General features: G+C 46.8%; 2 protein-coding genes across 2 annotated transcripts in view; one reads left to right on the top strand and one right to left on the bottom strand.

The window, feature by feature from the left end:
- The window catches only part of LOC146201125 (protein phosphatase 1L), a 42,217-nt gene extending 19,439 nt beyond the window's left edge, over positions 1-22,778 (top strand). Inside the window, exons 4-5 of the mRNA XM_084595651.1 lie at positions 2,230-2,360; positions 13,768-22,778. Of these exons, the coding sequence (XP_084451777.1) occupies positions 2,230-2,360; positions 13,768-14,142 (506 nt within the window). The 3' untranslated portion in view covers positions 14,143-22,778. The remainder of the gene's footprint in view (positions 1-2,229; positions 2,361-13,767) is intronic.
- Positions 22,612-24,501, bottom strand: LOC146201124 (elongation factor 1-beta-like). Its single transcript, XM_084595652.1, has 2 exons — positions 24,068-24,501; positions 22,612-22,946 (listed from the first exon to the last, which is right to left on the bottom strand). Exons 1-2 carry the CDS (start codon positions 24,407-24,409, stop codon positions 22,641-22,643), a joined length of 648 nt encoding a protein of 215 aa, XP_084451778.1. The 5' UTR covers positions 24,410-24,501; the 3' UTR covers positions 22,612-22,640.
- Positions 24,502-24,790: the final 289 nt, after the last annotated feature.

Here is a 24,790-nt window from a genome sequence, read left to right as displayed (position 1 = left end):
CCTCCTCCCCCTGCTCCAAAAATGAGAATGGCACGATAAGCATGCCTGCGAACTGCAGTGCCACGTGGTGAGATATCACAGCTCTGCACGCTTCTCAGTTGTGCTAATATTTTTTACTAGTGACTATACCTATTTAAAACATTGTGAAATGTATGGGGTTCAAGTCAGGAGCATTGCCCATAGAAATACATATAAGGAAAACTTGACTAAATAATTTCCCGATAATTTTTCAAAATAATTAGCAGATGTTTTGAAGAAAACATGTGACAAAATATGCTGCGTCATTTTGAAACCAATCAATTTTTATAGTGCCTCGATAAATGTGCATTGTAAAAATGGACTAAAAAAGTAGCTATCCGCTGGGTGCTTCTCGTATTGTCTGACATGCTGCCGCACAGGATACATTTCCTTTTAAATATTGCCGCTCACATGATACAAAGTTTTGAGCTGAAGGCACTCTCACACAGCACATTAAACGCACCTTGCAAAGCAGCAGACGACCAAAATGACTGAAGCGGTGGCCTTGTGGAAGAGCATCCGCCTCGCATTCAGGAGGCACCGGGTTTGATCCCCGGTGCTGCCGACTGCGCACTGGTTTCCAATGGGTACAAGATTTCCCCCGGCTTTGTGCTCGGCTCTTCTGGGATAAAATGCTTGGAATAAGGGGCCATGGACCAAAAATGTTGGTTCAAAAAGCAAAGTCACATAATGGGCTTTTGCCACGCGAGGCAGACTTCTTTTTGTCCGATGGCGGAATGGATCACTGACCCATCGGCGCGACTATTTGAGACCTATGACCCCTTTCCCAAGCATTTCACTCCAAAGAGCCGAGCACTAGGCCAGGGAAAAGCTTGTACCCATTGAAAACCCGAGGTACCCAGCAGGACCAGGCATCGAACCTGGTACCTCCCGAATGCAAGGCGGATGCTCTACCACAAGGCCACTGCTTCGGTAAGAAGAGTTACAGCTCGCATTTATCGTTTGCAAGTGTGTCGTGTGTGCTGCCATATGTTACAGTTGGCCGTTCTCTTTCGTTCCCTTGTCATAACGTATAAAAAGTGCTTTTTGAATGTAGCTTTCCTAGACTTTGCTGCTTGAACGGCCGTTATTAGTAAGCAAATTTATAGCATATGGCAGCATATCAGGCTACAAGAGAAGCTTGCAGGATTCGGAGAAATATCCAATGGATAATGAGCCTGTTGGCGGTACGTACGGCTTCACAACACATGTTTTTAGCAGAGTTTTAAAAATACATTTCCCTCCAGAATGACCTAGCATACTTTATCACAAATTTTTTCAAAACTCTTGTCAACATTTAACAACTGGCCGCTTCTTCTGGTGCTGTGTGAAGCAGGAAAAATGGTGTGCAAGTTGTGTTTAAATGTGTTCCTATGGGTCGCCCTTCCAACTCGCATCCCATACGTTTTGCAGTGTTTGAAAAATACTGTACCACTGAAATGGTATTTCATGCTTTTGGAATCTGTGCTTAGGATGTTCATGGTTGCTGTGTACCGAAAAATGCCATCATAGGTGCTCCGTTAATTTATAAAACTGAAAATTTTTGCTTCCATGCATTGCTATGGGCACTAAGCCTACTTTTCATCTACAGTCTGCTGCGGCGTCGCGAGCACTCCTGTTGTTGTTTGTAAACGCGGTGTTGGTCTTTAGCTTAAATGTGCCTTTCATCAGTTGTCCATTAGTTGTCTGGGTTGCTGGTATCTGGATGCGTGTCGGGGGGGTTGCTCTGCATGGGTACATGCACAGCCGTCATCAAAAGTGTAGAGCCTAGGGGGCCTCCTTCTGAGCCATGTAGTGGCGCTGATTTAGCATTAGTGGAGGTCTTTCTCATAGGAGAGGACAGGACAAAAAAATCTTCTCACTACCAAGAGTTTCGGAACTCGGAAAATGCATTTGAAGCCGCAGGACACCTGGACTCTACACTTATGACAAAGACTGTACATGCTAGAGGGTCTCACAAGGTGTTTACATGAGATAAGGGTGTCATGGACCAATTAAGGTGGTGCACTCAATATGGTCTCTTCTTGACTTATGGCTCCTGCTGTTTAAATTATAGTGGACCCACACGTCAGGCTGTCACCTGATCATGCAGTGCCAGTCTTGTCGATTATAGCTAATTTGTGATAAGTCTGCTGGCAGCTTAGCATAGCAGTCTGCTGCCCCTTATGGAGAGTGGGTGACTTTTGCTGGTGTTCGTTGATGATGATGCAGGTTCAACCCTGCTGGTGGCCCTGGTGCATGGCAGCCGCCTGGTGGTGGCTAATGTGGGTGACTCGCGGGGTGTGCTGGCAGATGCCCGGGGACTCGCTGTACCCCTCTCGTTCGACCACAAGCCCCAGCAGGTAGTATGCATGATGGAGGCAGCTTCTCTTTTTTTAAGGTGAAAGCCTTTAATGTCTCATACTGTCGTGGACAAAGTGTGTCCCGCCTTTGCGGCGGCTGTCGCATGGCGTTCCTTGGCGCTGCGTTCAAGTGTGGGATTGCAGGTGGCAGGAACGCTAGACAAAATGAGACTTCTGGAGGAAAGGCGCAGTATCTGTCACACTTTCTCCGACAAGTGTGCATTTGGATGGTATACCATCGCTCCTGGCGTTCCTTGGCGCGCGTTTAAGTGTGTGATTGCAGATGGCAGGAACACTAGACAAGATGAGACTTTTCTCAGGCTTTCGCCTTTTACTACTTTAGTCGCTAAAGTCCCTCATAATTGTTTTTTTTTTATGAACTGGCATGCACTTTTGGTTGGCATGTTGTCATCATGTGAGTCATTGTTAACATAACCTTGTTTGTAATTTTAATCACCATGCTCGCATGTGAGCCAGCCAACGTTAGTGCCTTTTACCTTGCCCTCTATTTTCCTGTGGCTGCCACATTGCTGTTTGTATATTCATTAACCCTTTCATATGGCGTTTATTGTTTCTGTTGGAAAGAAGGAAGTTTTGGCCTAATTAGCATGTCCAAGCCTCAGCAAACTCATTTGGCAGGTCTTCCAGTGAAAAATACAATGGTTGACTCTTTTACAAGCACATACAAAATTTATTATAAAATTTCAGTTAGAATTACTATACGTAAGAAAAAAGCAGAAATTGAAACTTTTTTTCTATAATGATGATAAAGTAAAAATTAAAACACTATGTTGCACCTCCTCTGAAGCGTTGCCCACGAAAAAATCACAGTAAGGTATTGTAACCTGTTACACTTACTGATGTGTATCACTACTACTTCTTTCTCGATGCAGTAGAGATCTAGAATAAACTGCCAAGTAACGTTGTGGACCAAATAGACATTGAAAAATTTGAAATAGGTGTGAACACGTTCCTGGAGGATTGTTTTGCAACTCTGTAGTTCTGTTTTATTGAGAGTACTTTAGCGATGAGAATTACACTTGTATTTGTATCAGGGTGCACACAGGTGCTTGAAAACCTTGAATACCATTGAATTACGGAAGTCTATTTTCAAGGCCCTTAAAAACCTTGAATTTATGACTGGTCCTTGAAGATTCTTGAATTCCTTGAATACTAAATTTGAACTGGTGTTTTTCGTCATGAAAACGTTTTTGTTGCTAAACTTTTATTCTTGACTGAGTTCTGAATGAACTGCGGGGAAGGAAACGTATAGATTTTTAGCCTATTTAGCGCATTCTCGTTAGGCGGCTGGCAACACTGCAGTGGGCGCGCGGCTGCGTCGTCCCATTGCTATCGCATCGCCATCACTCACCGAGCCCAACGTTTTTAGATAGGTTTACCGAGCCGTGCGGCCGTGTCTACGCTGGCGTTGCCCTAGTGCTTGCATTTTTGGAATGAGCGTGGCTTCTGCCTGTCAGCGCACGTGATATTTTCATATGTGACACAATGCCCGGAAAGAGCAAGTTTCAGGCTACCTGGCTCCATCATGACGAATACAAGCAGTGGATTGCGCCTGATACAACGAGTCCGCATCGGGCTAAGTGCAAGCTTTGCGGTAAAACTGTGGATGTGACGGCCATGGGTGAATCCGCTTTAAAAAGTCGCATGAAAAGCGGCAAGCATATTGGCGCAATGAAGGTAGCGCAAGGGAGCGCGTTGAAAAGGTACCTGACGCCGGTCGCGGTAGAGCAGTCTACTAGCGCGTGTTCCTCGCAGTCGCCAAGCCTAAACGATGCTTGCAAAGCGCACGAGCTTGTCACTGACGCTGAAATTCTTTGGACTCTGAAAGTTGTGACAACCAGGTATTACACCTCCATTTTTATGGGGCATTCCACAGCTGATGACATTCAGGAAAAGTTGCTAAGCGCCCTCGAGCCTTTGCCTCTTGCCAAGATTCTTCAGATATCGATGGATGGGCCCAATGTCAATCTGAAGTTCTTCAAAGGTCTTCAAGAGCACTTGCAACAAAACCACCAAGTTATGTGTGTGGACTTAGGCACTTGTGTACACACAGTGCACAGAAGTGCACGGGACTCAGCGTAGCACGTTAGATAGTCCGTTGCTATGATAATGTACTTGTTGCCTGATTGCGACATCGGAAATGGGCCCAAAAAATCCATTCCAATGGTATGAAACGGGGCACTCGGTGGTGGCTCGATTGGCTGGAGAAGACCCGCCGGTCGCATAGGTGTTTTTCGCCTTTGGCACTTGCGACAGGTTCTTGTATATTGACGCACATACTTTGCGAGTTTCGGCCAGTAATATTTTTCTCGATTGCGCGAAAGTGTTCTGCTGTATCCAAAATGACCAGCGGTAGGATTGTCGTGGCACGCTTCAGTGACCTCACTGTACAGGTCTTCCGGCACGACAAGAAGCCACGATCTCTGGCTGCTGTCAAAATTTTTCTTGTGCAAGATACCATTCCGGATCTTAAATGCAGGGAGAATACGCAGGAAAACCCGAGGTACCGCATCTTCATCTCCTGCGAGATGCGCCAGTTGACGAAGCTGTGGATCATGTCATTGCCGATCTGCCATATCGTCAGGATTCAGGCCCCAAGGAAGCTGTCTTCCTCATCATCTGCGCCTTCTGGTGACGGTCCCACAGGTGCTCGAGACAAGCAGTCAGCATCATGATGTTTTCTTCCAGATTTATATACGATTGTGACTTCATACTCCTGTGGCCGAAGGCTCCACCTTGCAAGCCGGCCCACGGGATCCTTAAGATTGGCCAGCCAGCACAGCGAATGGTAGTCGGTGACCACACGAAACGAGCAGCCGTACAGATAAGGCCGAAACTGGTTTATGGCCCAGATGACGGCGAGGCATTCTTTTTCTGTCGTCGAGTAATTGCCTTCTGCCTTGGAAAGAGTTCGGCTTGCGTACGCAATAACCCGCTCAGCGCCATCCTGGAATTGTACAAGCACTGCCCCTAGTTTTTTGTTGCTGGCATCCGTGTGGAGTTCAGTGTCAGCATTTTGATCGAAGTGGCCTAATATAGATGGTGACAAAAGGGCTTGCTTTAGTTGCCTGAATACTAACTCTTGCTCTTCATTCCACACAAAGTCGACTCCGTCTTTCGTAAGGTGGATACGCGGCGCTGCGATCTGGGCGAAGTTGCGAATGAAACGTCTGAAGTAGGCGCAGAGACCAAGGAAGCTTCTGACAGTTTTCTTGTCCGACGGTGGTGAGAAGGACGCCACGACCGCTGTTTTCTCGGGATCTGGTCTCACGCCTCTGTGGTTGACTATATGCCCAAGAAACTTCAGTTCACCATATGCGAACCGACATTTCGAAGGCTTGAGTGTGAGTCCGACGTGCCATATTGCACGAAGCACCGCTTCGAGGCGCACAAGATGGTCAGCGAAGGTGCTTGAAAAAATAACTACCTCATCAAGATAAACTAGACACGTCTGCCACTTCAGTCCGGCGAGCACCGTGTCCATGATGCGTTGAAATGTCGCGGGTGCTGTACATAAGCCAAACGGCATCACCTTGAACTCGTAAAGGCCATCCGGTGTTATAAACACGGTCTTGTCTCGGTCTCGCTCATCCGCCTCGATCTGCCAGTATCCACTTTTCAAATCAATAGACGAAAAATAGCGGGCGTTACAGAGCCGATTGAGTGTGTCGTCGATTCGGGGCAGTGGATATTTACTCGCATAATGATCGCACTCGCGTAATGATCGCACCCCTGAATTTTGAGGTCAAAATTCCATTTTTTAAATTCCCCGCGTAATGATCGCACCCCGAACATGGAGCCGCCTGGTGGTTGATCTGCAGTCATCCCGCAGCGAATGCATTCCGACGAGTTCCCAACCTAGTCTAGTAACGTTCGAGTTCCCATGATTTCATGCTTTGCGGCGTTCGCCATTTTGCAATTCGGCAGCGTCGTAGCGTGCTTTGTGTTTTTGTGCGAGTTTACGCCATAGAGTTAATACAAAGACTCTAGAGGGAAAGCTGGGCAGGGAAACGAGCTTCTCACTGGTTCGCCGCCATCATCAAATTTATCATTGTGGCCAGCGCAGTTTCTGCTCACTGCGTCAAAAATGAACAAAGGTTTGAACAAAAGTTTTAAAAACCGCTGCCGATAACACAACTGTAGGAAATTTATATACATTGTTTTCAAGTTTCAAGCATATTATATAATCTTTCAAGCACCTTCTCGGCCATAAAGGAATGATGTAGAACAATTGGAAACGATGTTTGCGAGCAGACGTAGCAGATCAACAGTAAACACACACGAGCACCCTTTGACATTTACTCTATGCAGCACTAGCCATCCCGGATAGACCAAGGGCCGTTGCTGTGGAATTCGTCACTGTTTTGTTTTTTAATATACTGTGGTCGTCGTCTTGCGCCAAAGCAAATTTCTGACATATTTTCAGGTGATCGGGCACAGAGGAGATGCATGTGCGCTCGACGGACGAAATGCGTGCGAAGCGCGAAACAATCGCAGGGATAGCCGGCCTTGCGATAACAACTCAGAAGAATCAGGACACCTATGTGATGTTACAGTAGGTACGCGACGCAACATATCACAAGAAATGCTCCACACGCGACGATTCTGCTGTTGTTTACAGCACCTACTGAACAGTAGCCGCCCGCCGTCGATTAGCTGCACGCCGCCATCTTCCCACGATCCAAGTGGCCAGCTTCAAACCATCTTCATGTGCCAGATTTAGCAAGTAAAATTCATCTGGCAACCAATGAACAGTGTGATAATGGCGGCAATCACGCGGTCACCCCTCGAATGCATTGGGTGAACGGGCAGCTTTCCCTCTAGAGTCTTTGTATTAACTCTATGGTTTACGCCATTTCACCATGGGGCGGTATGCCAGTTACACCGCCGCGTTCAAGCTCAAGGCTGTCGACTATGCACTGGAGCATGGCAACCGCGCTGCTGGTAGGCATTTCGGCGTGGACGAAATGAGGATACGCTATTGGAAGAAGCAGCGTGAGAAGCTGATGGCTACGAACAAGACACTGCGGGCTTTCCGTGGACCCAAAACGGGCAAGTTCCCTCGTGTTGAGGAGGCGGTCCTAGAATACGTGAGGGACCTGCGCAAGGATGGTTGTGCAGTGTCATTAGAAATGATACAGACGCAGGCGCGCACATCTGCCAGGAAGCTGGGAATCGCCGCAAAGGATTTCCGCGCTAGCTCTGGTTGGACGACTCGCTTTATGCGACGGAATGGACTTTCCCTGAGGCGGCGGACGTCGTTGTGCCAGCGGCTCCCAGCCGCGTGTGAAAGCAAAGTGATAGACTTCCATCACTTCGTCACTAGGCTTCGCGAAAAGTGCGGTTACCTCATGTCGCAAATTGGAAACGCCGATCAAACTCCACTGACGTTCGACATGCCCCGGAATACAACTGTGAACGAGAAGGGTGCTCGGAGCGTCCTCGTGAAGACGTCTGGCGCAGAAAAACAGCGATGCACAGTCATGCTTGCTGTGACGGCCGACGGGCGGAAGCTGCCACCATACGTGATCTTCAAACGGAAGACTATTCCGAAGGGAAACTTTCCCCGTGGCATCCATATACGTGCACAGATGAAAGGGTGGATGACTGCAGACCTGATGGTCGACTGGATCAAGACTGTTTGGGGAAGAAGACCAGGAGCATTTCTGCTTCCCTCGCTTCTGGTTTTGGACAGTTTTAGGGGTCACCTTGTGGACAGCGTGCGTGCCAAGCTGAAAGAGCTGCGCACGGACATTGCAGTCATTCCTGGCGGCCTGACTTCGCTGCTGCAGCCTCTCGACGTGTCTTTGAACAAACCGTTCAAGGACAACGTTCGACGACTTTATGCTGAGTGGATGGCGATGGGCCAGCATGATTTGACGCCGAGCGGAAAGATTAGAAGGCCATCCGTGGAGATGCTGTGCTCGTGGATCACAGAAGCGTAGAGCAGTATCCCCGACGAGATAGTGGCTAAGAGTTTTAAGAAGACAGGCATATCTAACGCTTTGGATGGAACGGAAGATGACTTCCTGTGGGATTGTGAAGATGCTCCCAGCGACGACACTGCCGTTTCCGAAGAGTTGTGCAGCAGTGAAAGCGAGGATGGCGAGGATTCAGACTTTGATTAGAGTACTGACGAAAAAAAATAAATGGGCATTGTGCACTCCATGTGATGCTTAATGTATGCGTTTATTGCGAAGGTAAGCCTTACTGAGCTTTTATTTTTGGTTGTAATCGAGATATATGTTCTAAGACGTCTTACCTGCAACTTGTTTGCGTTTTCGGTGCTCAAAAATTTTTTGTAGAAAATTTACCCCGTGTAATGATCACACCCCGAGATTTGCGTCAGTATTTAAAAAAAAAAAGTGCGATCATTATGCGAGTAAATACGGTACATCCTTATTTGTCACCTTGTTTAACCGCCTGTAGTCCTTACAGAACCGAAGCGTACCATATTTTTTCTTTACCAGAACAACCGATGCTGCCCACGGACTATTTGAAGGCTGGATGACATCGTCATGTAGCATTTCCTGCACTTGCTCTTGTATTGCTTATCTTGCCTTCAGAGAAACTCTGTACGACGGTTGGCAAATCGGGTGGGCCGCGCCATCGACAATAATTCTATGTTTCGCGACGGGCGTCTGGAGAACCCTGGATGTCGTTGAAAAACATTCGCGGTAGCGATACAAAAGTTCAAGTAATTCGCTTGTCTGGGACGACTCAAGGTTTTTCTCGATGTTAAGTTGCTAAAGTTGTTCCTCGTGTGTTCAGGCAGAATATCCCTCTCAGGGAACACAACAGCCTCACGAGCGTCGCTTATCTCTTCTATATGGGCTGTAACTGCCCCTTTTGTCACTTGCTGCGGCTCGTTCCTAAAGTTCGTCACGAAGATGTTGGCATGTCCTTCATGAACATCGGCTATTCCCTTCGCAACACCAATTCCCTTTGAAAGCAACATTTGTACACTTCCTTCCAGGAGGCATTCGCCACATGCGGAGGTGTCAGCTCGAACAGGTAGAAATACTGTCGAGAGCGGTGGCAAGTTCACATATTGGCATCAACTTTAAGCGCAACTGGGGTGGCTGTACCAAACCTCGGCGATGGAAAACGTGCTCGGAGGGTTAACTTATTCTTCCCTACATTGATGACTGCACAATATTCACGAAGAAAGCTCATTCCGAGAATAATATCCTTGGAGCAATTCTCTAAGATCACAAATTTGGCGGGACACGTCTCACCATTAATTTTGACACGGGCGGTGCATTTTCCGACAGGAATTACGAGGTGACCTCCTGCGGTTCGTATTGGAGGCCCATCCAACTGCATGGTCACCTTGCAAAGTCAGCGACATAACTTTCCGCTGTATACCGCGTAATCGGCGCCAGCGTCAACGAGTGCAGTGGCCGAGTGACCGTCGATTATAACGTCTACATTACTGGAGGCCGCAAAACCGTTTACGTTTCCGCGTGTGTCGTCCGTGGTGTCAGATGTTAACGTATGTGGAGGCTCTTTCTTTTGGCCGAATTCGGCAATGCCACCTCCAGGCGTCGCTGTACTCAGTTTTCCCGACGAGGAAGAGGAGACACGGCGAGACCCATGAGGAGGCATGGGAGGGCGGCGTGGCGAGTGCGAGCGGGATACACGGTCGTCAATTTGCATCGGCAATAAAGAGCGTGGAAGGTATTCACGGTCATCGGTTCACATCGGGGATGATGTGCGTCGAAGATACTCCGGGATATATCGGGTTTGTTCACCGTAACGAGGTAGTCGGTCGCTCTGCCTGAATCCTCGCAGGCCAAGATCTCGGTATGGGCAGCGGCGGTACATGTGGTCAGATTCACCACAGTGGGAACACAACGGTCGGCTGTCCGCAGTTCTCCAGATGTCGGCTTTTCTTCGTCTCCGCGGCTCCAAGTATGTGTTGCTCAAGAATTCACGGCGCCGAGGTCCAGAATCCGTAACTCATTGGTACTGGTGAGGTTCGAGCGGAGGCCGACGGAGAACAGAAGCATAACTCTCAGCCAGTTGTTCTGCAGCAGCAACCACTGGCCCAGTAGAGATGGCTTCGTGTATGAGTGCCTGTCTTATTTCCTCACAAATGGCCATAGCGATGGATAGTGGTGAAGGCTGCTCAGGAGCTGGGGGAAAACCTCCGGAGCTCTTCGCGTACAACTTCGCGAATAATTTCGCGGACGTTGGTGAGGCCAGTACCACTAGGGCCAGACGAGGCAAGGCTCGAGACGTTGGGGTAAGTGCCCAGCCGCTGATAGTGGTTTGTTCTTGTGGTCAATGCGCACTCAATGTTAGTTGCTTCGGCCACAAAACTGGCTACTGTAATCGGCGGATCGCGTATAAAGTCCGGCAAAAATCTCGTTTTGGACGCCCCGCATCAAGGCGCGTACTTTGTTTTCCTCAGTAGCCTGTGGGTCGGCGCGAACATTTAGGCGCTGCACGTCCTCTACAAAGCTTCTCACACTTTCGGCAGGGCCCTGAATTCGAGAGTGAAGGAAATCTTCGGTGTGCTGTCGCTGGTGCTGGTTCGCAAACGTGCGCACCAATTCGTTCTTACAGAGTTCCCAAGAGGTCAGTGAAGCCTCGTGGTTCTCTTGCTGTTGCCTCCAGAGAGAAGTAGATATTCTGAAGGCACTGTTCGGGGGTCCACACATTGTGGCGCCCAACCCGTTTGTAATATTGAACCCAGTCTTCAACATCATCCAGGCCATCGCCACGAAACGGGGTGACAGTCCTTGGCGTCACTGGCACGTAAATGATCCGCGCAGCAGCCGCACTGTCGGTTTGCTGCGGCTGAAAGGCCATGGTGACGATAGCCCTGGCGGTCTTCCCCTCGGGCAAGAGTCCGAATTCCGGAGCTTGGCCTTGTTGACGTTGACTAGCGCGGCTTTCAGGTGCTGCGGCATATTCTAAGAAAATTCGGCGGCCTGGACTTAAGACCGGGCTCGAATTACGTGTAGGGCTGCACTGCATGGGATTCGTACCCGGCGACGCCACCAAATGTCACGTCCTAGTCGAAGGTCGGGACGATAACAGTGACCGCAGGTCAGCAGGGCAGTAGCAGGAATCAGTGCGATGGCGAGGATCCTCGGAACACTGAAAAAGGATCGCCCGCACCGGCGTCTTCTTTCTTCAAAGAACACTCATACTTTCTCTTCTTCGGCTACGATATCTCTGCCATCGCAGATGTTATGGGGCCCATCCTTTTCCTCACCGAGAAAGCTTCCCCCCATGAAACAAGTTCCCGCAACCTATCTTTACCATACTCCTCTTTGCATCGATGCAAAGAAACAATTGTGAGTGTACTTGGTTGCGCAGAAGCATCTCTAATTTTTTTTTTTCTTTTCTTGACAGTGCCTCACGAGTGCTGTTACATGGAGTCGCTGTGGTCCACGGTAGCGCGTTCATCTTAACCAACAAAAGTGGAAAACAGTTCATTTTAGACAGAATTTTTTTTACACAGTCATATGGGAAGCCAACCACGCGATCATTCATTGTCCATGTTATCCGAAAATTCGTCTTTACAATGTTTGTCTTAACAGAAGTCTCCTGTACACTAAAATCATGTTGCCAACATGACGGCGCACTTTGGAGCAGGATGTCTCACTTCAGAGTGAGCTACTTGTTACTGGTCCTTTCAGTGCATTCATTGATCAGAAACAGCGACTCAAGCTTTTCGTTTGCCATCTTGCCTACAACAACATTCATGAGCACAAAATTTATTTTATTTTTTTATATTGGGTGATGATTCTGTCTCGTACGCAACAATGCAGCTATGTTTGCATATTAACCAAAAGGGGCAGATGTGAAAAACTTTGTAACGTCATGCAAAATGCTGTTTTAAAATTTCTGAATGTTCTTTGAGGGTTTGGTACAGAGACGGCATCTATTTAAACTTTTGCACCCACTATATAGTCAAATCTGAATATAACGAATCCTGCGGGACTGCAAAAAATTGTTCGTTATTTTGAAATATTTTTGTAATGAAAACCTAGGCATGAAAATAACATACCTTGGCAGTAGGCACCTGTGTAGACAAGCAAAACCTCAAATAAGAATGCTGCACTATCCAAAACCTGATTTATTTGAAGAAATAAATTATTTTTTTCTGCCGCATGCAGCAAACACGATCACGAACTACATTACACCACTACAGCACATACACCTTCCACTTTGCACAACACCTCATCGGGTGCGTGATTGCACTGAGCAATGAAAGTGCGGACTTTGTCCGTGTGCAAAAAGACATTAGAGTTTGATACGCCCTCATCTTCAGTGCTTCCTGAAGTTTGAAAATCTTGTCTCGGTCTTTCAAAATGATCACGGCGGTCGTTAGAGCAATGCTAGCTGCCTGCAGAGGCCGGTTCGCTTTTTCCCTGCGTCGATTTCTTGCAATGATAGCTGTGTTCCTATCTTCTTGGCACTTCGCTGGCTGCAGTCATCGTCAGACCTTGCACAAAGAAAGAAAGAAAAAAAAGCAGTCTTGCACGCATGAATGGCACAAATGACTGACCGGTGAACGACACACAACATAGGAAAAAATAAAAAGAAAAAAGGCAGGCGGCTAGTCCTAGGCCTGCTGGCTACTGCATAATAAACCACAGCTTTATAGTGACGCTAGGAGCTGGCACGAGATATGCTGATGATGATAGCTACAGCCCATGGACCGTGCACACAGAAACTGTCAAGCGAGAGTTGTGAGCTGCGGCGCTGTTAACTTTAGCTGAATTCGTAATACTGATGTTCCTAGATTATAGAAGAAAAAATAAAATACGTACATTATTCTGAAATATACGCTATTTTGAAATTCGTAGTTCTGAAATAGTTTTGCATTGAAAACATAGGAAACCTGCTGGGGATTCTTAAAACATTCATTAATGTGGTGTTTGTAGTAGCGAGATTTCACTGTATTTGCATACGGTGCAAGCAGACAATATGGAGGTAACATGGGGCAGGGGCACAACCAACTTGACACACTCCCGTGATTGACTAAAGGGGTCTCCTAGCTTTCATTGTGCTGCTAGTTAATAGGCTGGAGCATATTACATGCACTGGCTGCAGTGGCATGGGTATAGCACCGTGAAATAACAGTCCGCTGCCGCTTCGCAGCATGTAAAACCCTGCATCGCAGACAACGCAAAGCAGCACGTAATACTAATTGTTTCCTGCTTTGGGTGGAAGCTGTGCTTAGCAGCGTTCTGTGGTGCGAGAGTGCATTTCAATGCGTGAACATAAGATTCACATAGCTGTACAGCTTGATGAACAGAGCCAATCGCCACTTCTTGTGCTTCTTTGGAATGTTGACAGATGGCGCCACAAGGCTGGCATGGTAAGCAAGGTGATGTATTAAAAGCGCATTGCATTATCAACGCAGCTCAAGGAGCACAAGCGTATACGGGAGGCTGGTGGCTTCATCACCTTCAACGGGGTGTGGCGTGTGGCTGGCGTGTTGGCAACATCGCGCGCACTGGGTGACTACCCTCTCAAGGAGCGCCACCTGCTGGTAGCCCAGCCAGATGTGCTGACCTTCGACCTGTCAGGGGGCGCCACGTGCGCGGTGCTTGCCTCAGATGGTCTTTGGGATGCACTCAGCAATGAGCAAGCGGCAGCACTCGCTCTGGCGCACCTGGACGAGCCCCTCTACGGTGCCCGGGAACTGGCACTCAGGGCGTACACTGCGGGCTCCCTCGACAACATCACCGCACTTGTTGTGGACTTGCGCAACACCAGTGTGAAGGTGAACGGGTGATGGCAAGGTTAACTGGTGGGCTGCCTTTTTGTAAGAGGAGGTTGACACAGCTTTGCAGCTGCCGGTGGCCTAGTCACAAATGTGCACTGTTTGTCAGAACTGATGTTCAGTAGGCTCGTTTCATATCCATGGGGGCCCAGAGAAAGAAAAAGAGGAGAAATGGTCTCGTTCCTACCCTTCTGGACCTTTTATCGAAGCAGCTGTACTCAGCACACGATTAGCTCGCATCACCTGCACAGGTGGCCGATTTCTTTTAACTGAAAGTTACATTTGTACATAGGCTATCGGGAGTTGCTCATTGTGTTTCATGACCTGTTCTGGTGTATGTCAGTGCCATGCTGTAAGTGGCACGTATAAGTGAAGGTGCTCATTGAGAGTCTCCTCAGCCGTCCGGCATCCTTTTCAGACACCTCACTTTGCTGTCTAGAGACCATGTTGTTGTTCAAGTGTTGCTTGTTAGAGAGTTTGGCAGCGAGATGAGGAATTGCCTCTTTTGTTTGTTTGCACTGTGCTGCTCAGTGCAATCGTTTGTGGTCTTACTTGTGTATCTAGAATGGGGTTCATCCTCAGCCTTGTTTGCTTGCTATTGTTTTTTGCCGCTTATGCTCTAGTTCATTGGTCTGGTTTCAATCAGTGACTGAATATCCTTACAGTAACTGTTGTAGGGACAATGAGGGCACTAACCTTTTAATTTACTGATACTGTGCACAGCCCATGGTTTGAAACCAACTTGCCTTGGGACCTGAAGTGTTTTAGCACAAATCTTTACTGTGTCAACAGGGCAGTCATGACTTTCAACATATAAAAGTGTTTTATGCATGCTGCAAAAGATCAGATGTCATAGTCACATATTTATCACTCATCGCTGGTAGCTTGTTTTAGCATAATAGGTATTTTTCCAGTTTGCACAAGGAATTTCATTATGGCAGCCATTTTGCTGTTGTAAAGTTTTTTCATGACCCATTCTGTTTTTTGTGTTCTTGGTTCTGTCCTCCATGCTCATTCTTAAATTAATATCCCTGATTGCTGACATGTCACCTAATGTTGGCTTTAACCGAATCATTTTGCTACATTGATGAGCTTAACCGTAAGTTGGGCATTGCTAGTTATTGTTCCCTAGTATTCTGACTTCTAAAAAGTTTAGTGTTCAACAAACTCTTTACAACAACAAAACAAAACAAGATGGCCAACAAGGGCCTTTCTTTGTTTTTATTTTTGACGGAACTTGCAGGAATTTGTCGCAAGCTAGCTTCTTTGCCCCCAACATTTTGTTGTCAAGTGGTGAGAGGAGGCATTAGCATAAAATGGGAGTCTTTTCTCATTGAGAAAAGAGTTTTGCTCTGCTCTCAGAGCATAGTTTCCACAGAATGCCAATACTTAGCTGCGACAACCTTCAGGCTTTTGCTGTGCATGAAAAAATTAAGTTCCTTCTTGAAAGCTGAGAAAAATGTCAATTTTGTCTCAGCTGGTGTTTTATCTGGCCCTGTGTACATCGCAGTGATGAGCAGTGGCTCTCAGCCGTTCAGCCTCGGGGAACTTGTTTTGCTGTAGAGACTAACAGTCGGTGAGGGCAAGTCTGGTGTAGAAGATGAATGTCTGTTGCCCTGCAAGTATTGGTTGCTCTTCTGATGTCATGGCACAGCCCACCTCAGTCACTGTTCACCTAGTAGCTTCAAACTAACTCACAAAATTCCTTTTGCCTGACCGCTCTAGGCTCATGCTGATGAAACTTTCTGTCATCATCAAGGTAAACATTTGATAACTGACTATGGAACTAGCCAACTTGATCAGTCTTTGCCTTCTTGCAATTCTGGTAACTCTGTTGAGGACCCTCGTTTCGAAAGTGTCTTTTCACTCTCACCCTATTGGTGGAAGTGCCGCTAGCAGATGTCTGTTCAGTTGCAAATGTGAGTGGTGGCAGCATGTCGATGCCACAGCAAAACGGCTGGCAGCACTGATGCTCTTTTCCTATTAATGGAACATGAGAAGAAACGGATGCAGCCAAATTTCAGATTACACAGCAGAGAGGGCTACTTAAAAGCTGCTCCATTCACCCCGGTTTCTTTAATAAATACAAGCAGTGTAGTACTGCAGACATTGTTTTCTGCAATTTTAAGGGCCAGATGTGTACCCAAGGAAGACTCCGCGTGCTAGCAGATGGTGTCTGCGAGTGCAGGCTATGATGGCTATTCAAGCACTGATCACTGATGGTGAGTAACAGAAAGCTAGCTTTGTGGCAGTGGTTCATGCAACAGAGCGCATTTAACATTTAGATTGAAGGAAAAAAAAAAAAGCTGTGGAAGGGATCTGTGATGTGCATTCACTTACTACTCAATGCAATGCACGCTTACTACCACGCTGATCTGTAAGTCGTCGTCTGCAGGGTAGGTAAATGTCGGTCGGTGGAGTGATCACCTCTCTGCGCAGGTCACGTTTTGCATTCCTTTCATGCGGGCACTGCAACACCAGTGAGGTGCTGTTCTTGAGCTTTTTCTTTCTCCGCCGTAAATAAATCAAAGGGATGCATTGGCCAACTTTGCAGACAAAGTTTTCTGAAGTTTGCAATGGCACAGAGTTCACCTATCCCCAATGACACCTGAAAACTGACTAACAAGCAAGCTCGCAAGCTCAACACAGGGTCACAGCACCGTCGCTATCAGGAACCATAAGTGGTGCTTAAGAACCATGTTGGCCATGTCAAACACTTCGGTGTAGTGTCACATTGCTGGTGACTCACCACCTACATGGATAGGTTTGTGTTGCCAGACACTGCACGTGATCATGATGCAGGACATTCCAACAGCTGATAAGGAGTTCTAGAACAGTGAATGCACGTTTGCTTGCAGTAAAACACCAACATTTTATGGGATATTGCACTGTATGTTACATCATTCAGCATATGTGAATGCAGACAATAATAACTTTAGTGATTGTGGAGCCATCTGGTTGTCATAAAATTAACCATTTCTGCAAAGTCCGTTCTCGTTAGGCTTGGGAGCTACTGAATTGCCCAACGAAATAAAGAATGCTCCAAGTTTATTGTTGATGTAATTTTTTATAGCAAGACAAGACGAAGAGCCAATTTATAGCCCTGTAAATAATTTATAGCCAGTTAACCTGCCAAAAAGTACTGAGAGGATCACTCCAAAGTGAGAGGCTTCGTGTCACAGTGCACCATGATGTTGGCTATTTGTCCCGTTCATTCATTGGCGTCTTTTTCCATCTGCTGTGGGGGGGTGCACGCTATGTGTGTTACGTCACTGTCCAGTTTCTTTGGTTCTTTTCACTGCAACCAAGCCACCACATCCTCTTCCGGCATTTTCACCAACTGTCTGAGGGCAAAAACGACACTTATCAGAACGATGCACCCCGAAATACAGATGCAAATTTCCTTTAGTTGCACACAATTATTTATTGCTTTGCAGTGCATCGTGAGTACATAAGTCAGCGTCCTCGACTTTTGCTGAAAAACATCTTGCAAGTTGAGCGGGAAGTTGTGGCATTTGGAGAAAGTGAGCACACAGGTGGCTTCTCTAAGCTCAATGGTGAGCTTTATGGAGGAGGTAAGAATCTTATGGCTTACTGAATACTGAATTTGCCATGTACAAAGTACACATCAAAGTGGTTTATCGATCCCAAGAAAGATCAAAACTTCCGTCTCTTCCTTAATTTATATTTCTCAGTTTGAGGTGACTTCGCTGTAGCACTGTCTTGAATGGATGAACTTTAGGTCATTGTTCCTTACGACGGTTCTTATCTGGAATTTCTTTCAGCCGCATGTGTAAGACTTCTTGTTGTCTCAGGCTTAGGTAATTTCACTTGTGGAGTGTCGTTACAGCTGGTTGCTACTGTTTCTCACCACTGGCATCCTGTATTCAACATCATGAAAGAGAAATGTCCTTTGGAGATTCTATTTGGACTGAATTGTTCTCCATAATGGCCAGCACCTATAAACTTGAAGTGCATCTGTCCAAACATCTTGCAGCTGGCTGTTTTCTATTTTGAGCAAGTTCGCAGCTGTACAAAATTTGACCGAAGCGAAAAACGTGAAATCAGATTCCTTCCAGGCGCACTGAATGCCTGCATTTCATTGCCAGTCACAGAAGGCAGCTCAGCGTATGGAAATACTTTCACATCACTTCTTGCCTTTGAGTCCTTTTGGCCCATTTTTTCCTTTCTGATCAGGAGAATTGCTGCTAGCATAGTTGCTTGTGGGTCCATCAGTGTATTGAGTGATTTGGAGCGTAGGTTGCATAACTGGAATTGTGGGCAGGTGGGTACATGGCAGGTGGTGACGCGTGCCTATGTGCCCTCGGGAAGTGTGAGGGTTACCTTAACAATTCCAAAGCCTTCCACCTTGGCAGTTTGGGCATTTCTGCAAGATTCACTGAGGCCTGCAGGCTGGCGGCCGACAGCTTCCAAATTTGCTTCTTTCAGAGTCTTACTCAAAGCCTACATAGCATTGGCGCTTGTTTGGCTGAAATCAGTGAAGAAGAACTGCTGTAACATTTCGTCATTCTCAGAATGGCTGCCATGCTGTAATAATCAGGCAGTTGTAATGTGCCCCCTATTGTTATGTGCACCCATTTTTTATGGTGGTGAAAACAAAAAGTGCAAACTACAGAAAAAAAATAATAAAAAGCACATTGAAATAGTTGGGCCTAACATTTCTGACTGCACATAGGCTGAACCGACTGCCAGTGGCAACGGACTTAGCCGTCATCTACTCATTGTAATGATGCTGGGGCTGTTCTTGGACTGTTTTCAGTTTCGTATATGATAGTAAAATGCGGCCCAATGTTTATGACAAAAAGTAGTGCATTAGAGTCTAATAAATATGCCTCGTTGTCTGAGCTATGCTCGTAAAGTGTTGCAAGCTCAGTGGTGCTGAAAAGCTGTGCATTTGCTAGCACTCAAAAGTGTTGTGTTCCCTCCTGAATGCGGCGTGGTGCAATGCAAAGGGTGGGCTGGCTTGTTACAGAGCACATCACACTATTGATGCAGTGTCTTGCTTTTGCTGGAAGATTGTGTCTGAACAAAAATGAAAGACAGCACCGCAGTTGTTTCTCGAGTGTCTGTCCTCTGTGGTGTTCCTCTCGCTAAACTCTCATGGAGCAGCGAAGTGCACTGTGTTGTGGTTCTTTGGGTGCCTGCCCGGCAGCTGTGGCTCGAATGTGTGTGATCATAATTTATTTGTTTTGTTGGAGCCAACCTGCTGCTGGTGCTCCCTTGTTGGACTGTCCATAGTTAGCTTCCCATGTGTTCTAAAGGTGCCGTTGTTGTTTAGAGCTGATGTGCATTTTTACTTGTCAGTGCCGTGTCTGTTGGTGCCTGTGAGTGAGCCTACTGTCGGTGCTGTGGCACTGGCCTTGTTACTTTATAGGTGTATCTCCATTCATCTATGTGCTTATTTATTGATGTGTAGAAGGACTTTTTTGTTGCTGCTTTTTCTAGTCCTTTTTTATTAACCCCTAGATTTTAGACTTATTTATTATCCGCCTGTGGAGGCAATCCTTAGTGTTCTATTTCTGGAGTGACTAGACGCCTGCCCAGGTCTTTGGCATAAGTATTTATTGGTGTAGAGTGAAAACAGAAAGTCTGCTGCCATTGTGTGTGTGTGTGAGAGAGAAACTTACTGTGCAATGCGAGATCTGTTGCACACTGTCTCATGAAGCCACGATCATCGGTGACTGAGCAGTACCAAGGCAGGATTGTAAGTCAGTGTGCAGATGAACACATTGAATGAAAGAGGATTGACTGCTTGGCGGGCACTGTTATTGGTGAAACTGTTTTGGCAGTCATGACTTAGGCCCCTAATTTTCTATCGCAGATAATTTTAATTCCACTCATTGAGAACAGCATATCTGCAATATTCTGCAGAAGGCCTTCCGTAAATGAAAACCCCGCGGTTGTTGCTCAGCAGGTTTCTCATCTTATCCCTTACAGCATGACTTTTTTCATAGGCGACACATCTAGTGCTTGTGCACTAAAGAGAGAGAAAATGTGGCTAAAGTTGCGTGAAGAATGCTTAAATATGCAAGTTTTCGCGGAAAGACATGAAACTGGGTGCCTAGCAGAATTTGTAGCCAAGTGACTGCAGTGATTGGAGGGCCTTCACTGCGCAGCACACCTGCCCAGAGCTGATGCATCCTTGTTTTGCTTCTAGCAAAAGGTCTGCTCTCCTCTTAGAGAGTGTGTTGTCCACCAAAGCGTTTATTTTACCATTATTGCCAAATCATGATAAAAATCTGGCACTGAAGGTGACAAAGATGGAAGGCTGGGAGATGCACATGTAAGCTAATTGGTTTTCTTTTTTTGCCAGTCAGGTTTTTGGTTTTCTGTGATACCTGTCTTTTTATGTGGGTGGCTACTGTTGTCCTTTCAGTGCCGGTTTTTACACTAAGCTCAAAAACCTGGAACAGTGTGTCACTGCATCTACAAGTTAGGATGCGAAGGTGAATACAAGCATCACAACATGTGCTAAGAGTGATTTTGTCGCATGTTTGCCTACGTTTTTGTCTTTGCCATAATGCCATCTTTGCGGTAGTGTTCAAACCTGACTCAAGGTTCCGCCCCATCCACTGCTTCGGCATTGTGCGTGTTGCCCGATTTCAGATTCTGTAGCAGAAGGGTTGGTGCTTCGTGTTTCAACCTTGAGTGCAATAACAAGGATTTGAGAAACTATTTGTGATTCTGCTGTCTCTGCCCTGCCTGTGAACAGCAAGAGCCCATGTTTTGGGAATCTTCGTGCTTTGCACTTCAGTCCTCTCCACTTGCTTGGTGCCCGAAATGTGGAGATAACGATGGCTGTGTGACAACAGCCGACTCATCTTTTCTCTGGCATGCTCTCAGACCTGCATAACGCTTGCCATTGCATTGATAATTATGGTGCACAATACTGTTACATTATTTATTGCAGTAGTTGATGAAGCAAGCTTTAGGCAGTGAAAGCTTTTGCACAACTAACGCAGTCTTGTCGGTGCACGTTATAGAAATCCAGGTGGTCGGAAGTTTCCAAAGCTGTCTACTACAGCATGCCTCATAGCCCGAGTCAGTCTGTGCTACAGCATAGCCAGTACAGTGCTCAGCAAGCAAGAGCTATATGCACAAGAATTTGTGCAGAAGGGTGCGAGGCACTGTACACCACGTGCACTGCCTGGCTGTTCATAGTTCTGCTGCCCAAGGCACTAAAGAGATGCAGGCAGCTTCTCACTCACTTCCATATGGCAAGCTCAGTTGCTGGTCCATCTCCATTAGCCTCGAGAATATTCTCTCAACTAGCCTCGAGGTAGCGTGATAGTTTTCCCACTTGATGCGATAGCCGAGACCCTTTTCATGAATGTCCTGGAGTACATGGGGATGCAATCACATTTGGCATTGACTTCACAGTCGCTATCACATGTGACACGTATGTCTGGCTTTTGGCTAAGATCAAAGCGTAGATGGGCTTGTTTAAGTCTTAGCAGTGTCCTTCAGTAGCATGACCAGACTTTTTGCAGCCGCACTTGCAAACTTCCAAGCTTGGCACTCTTCGTCATTATTTTGGCTTGCTTGATAACTCTTTTTTGTGAGCAGGAAAAGGCAGATTCAACCAAGGAGTCCAGAGAGTTTTGCAAATTAGTGATGCACTTTGCATGAGTTGGACTCTAATGACTCAATTTTATTGACTGGCCTTACAAGGCACAGTGCCGGTGCATACTATCTCTTGTCTAGTGCACACACAAACCCCATCCAGGAGACCACTCCAGAAAAGAGCATATTTTGTTCTCGGATACAAGTGTTGGGACGCTGTAGCAGCACCATGGTTACATAGCTATTATTGCAGTGGTTTAAAAAAAAAAAAAAACGATCTTTGTGCAAACATTTGACTCCTAATATGAACTAAGACTCCTGCATTGACACTTCATTCTTGTAGCCAATAATTGGAGTATCAATGGTGGACGAAAGATTGCTCAACTACGCCACAAAACTTTGGAACAGACCCAAATTGGTTTTTCTGAGATTTTTTTGTAAGCTTGATTACATTTAGCTGGGGCTCCCAGCATGCTTATTTTCATAGTTTACTATTCTGTATTAAAAAAATTTGAAGGGTTAAACGCTGCTGAACCTAATATTGAGTGAAAGCATTAGCTGCGGGTGACCGAGCATTATCCATTTCTTCTTCCTCAGCCCACATATAAAGCCCAACGTTAACCAACCCATATGAACGTGTCTTAGTGGCCTGTATTGGTAACGCAAATGCCAGGGTCCTAGCAGGCTGATGCTGACATAAGCATCCCATGTGAAACGAGAGACCCAAGTTGGCAGCTCCTGCCAGCCCATGTGTCACGTGGGTAAGACGTAACTGCGGCCGGGTCACGCGAAGGCTTGAAAGTGCGAGTTTGCTTTCGCAATAAAATTTGGTCATGAGTTGGTGAATGACATGAGCAAATCATGAGACCTGGTGGGCCCCAGCAATTTCTACACACCGACAGAGCAAAAAATGTTTTATTGGTAGCTTAGATCTTCTGGAAGGCGGCAATGTCGACAGACTGGACGTGGTCCTTGAAGTTCTCAATCTCCTCAATGAGCCAGTCAATGCTGACCTTCTCATCCTCAACAACGCAGACAATCTGCAGCTTGTGGATGCCGTAAGCCAGAGGCACCAGCTTGGATGTACCCCACACGTGGCCATCACAGGTCACTGTGCGCACCAGTCGCTCGAGCTCCTTCATGTCAGTCTCATCATCCCAGGGCTTGACGTCCAACACCACACTAGACTTGGCGATGACACCAGGTTTCTTTGCCTTCTTCTCGGCATATGCCTGCAGACAGTGCCAAATACAGTGTCTCATTCTGTACAAGCGTAAACTAGCCACCTGTTCTTTGAATATTGTGCAAGTTGGGGTAAACACTTCACTTGGTACCGCCTAGTATAAGAACTTGTTTTACTTCATCATTCACTGGCATGCAACTAGGAGGAAGCAGAAATTCACCTCCAGCAATGCAGTTTGCAATCACCGAAGTGAATTGGCACAGTTTATTCGCAGTAGCCAGTTAAGAGAAACAATACAGCGATGCCTAGAGAGGTGGGGCTTCTCCTGTTTAAGCTTAACCTACTGCAGCTTGAAAGACTTAAAATTTCGGCATGGTTTAGCTAGGCGATTTAGCACTTAGACTGTACATGGTTTGGGAAAGCGCTAAAATGCCTTTAGTTAGGCGCAGTACTGTTTCTCAGTGGTCACCTACACTTGCAATTAACGGCGTACAATCGGAGGTATGTACAGTCTTTGCCAAAAGTAACCAGGCTGCATGGTTTGCTTTTTACTTGTATTGTACAGCCAACATGGATTCCCAGATGATCACAAATTGTTAAGTGAGGACAGGACCTCGTCTTTACTTTGCACAGATTTACAGCTTCAGACGTGGTACGAGTTCTCTGCTACCAACCGAGAAGCGGAACATACTGCCTGGTTAATTTTGGCAAAGACGGTACATACATATGTCATCGGTTCGAATCCCTGTCCGAGACTAGCCTCGAAATTGATTAGCACATAGACGGTAAATTAGAAGCGAGATGGTATGACACCACATTGTACAGGTTTCGTCACCATTTTGATACGAAATCGCGGTACATTTTTGTTACGACTTTCTGGTCATACTTTCCGCACACACCATTTATGAGCCAAGTAATTAAATTTGAAACGATGAGGTGGTATACACCGCGGTACTCTCCAAGGCATCGTGCTCCAAAGTGTTCTTATGCTGACTAGCAGCTTGCTCGAAAGTGCCGACTGCGTGCGTCTGACCGCTTCGTATTCGACATGGCCAGCAGCATAACTGACAGATCGCACCCAACCTTCTGCCAACGACTTGAACCTCCATCCAGAGGTATGTGGCTGTGTATACAAGCAAAAGAAGCTCGGCTCGCACACTGACAACGCACCTTTACTCGCTCCTGGCGAGCCTTCTCGGCCTCCTCGTCGACCTCGTCGTCCGAGCCGAAGAGGTCAACGTCGTCGTCGTCGTCAGCGGCGGCGGCGGAAGCCTTAGCGGGCTCGCCCTTCTGGCCTGGGAAAGCTGACCGTTCGGATGCCGAGTAGGAGCCAATGTGCCGGTACCAGCGGGCGGCGTGCGGGAACTTTTCAGCCGAGGGGGCGCCGCTTAGCGCGCTGTACGCGGCCGCGTCAGCCTGTGACGGCTGGTAGCCCTCGACGTAACTGCGCAGCACTAGGTGCTCATTCAGCTTGCTCACGCCAGCGTCGGTTTTTAGGTCGCCAAATGCCATGATGAACGCGTCTTGCTGTTCAGCCCAATCACAGACACGTTGTCCGCCTCAGCACGCCGAGGTAAAGAGAGATGCCCCGCTTTGAGCACAAGCTTGTCGTTAAGCATCAGACGAAAAAAAGCCAGTTGTGAATGGCGCTGCATACCAATAATAAAATAAGTAATAAGTAACTCAAAACTTGTAGAGAATACAATGGTACAAAATATAAAAACTTTTCATGGTAGTTAGTTTATTGATAAGATTATTGCAGCAAAATTTTATCTTGGCGAGAGTTTGCTGTTTACTGTAACGACTGCAACCCATGTGTAACCCACCGTGCTGTGATGGTCATAGAGCTAATACACAGTCTTTGTATTAACAGCAGTATTAACTCCATAGAGC

Source organism: Amblyomma maculatum, chromosome 2 (assembly GCF_055883805.1).
Source record: "Amblyomma maculatum isolate TAMU_Amacu chromosome 2, ASM5588380v1, whole genome shotgun sequence".
NCBI lineage: Eukaryota > Metazoa > Arthropoda > Arachnida > Ixodida > Ixodidae > Amblyomma > Amblyomma maculatum.
The sequence above is the reverse complement of the archived record's forward strand: the minus strand, read 5'-3'. Positions and strand labels throughout refer to the sequence as shown.

Excerpts from the sequence above, each read along its gene's own strand:
- LOC146201124 (XM_084595652.1), bottom strand. The coding sequence starts at position 24,409 with ATGGCATTTGGCGACCTAAAAACCGACGCTGGCGTGAGCAAGCTGAAT. Across the intron at positions 22,947-24,067 it reads CTCGCCAGGAGCGAGTAAAG|GCATATGCCGAGAAGAAGGC; the intron begins GTGCGTTGTCAG and ends CACTGTCTGCAG.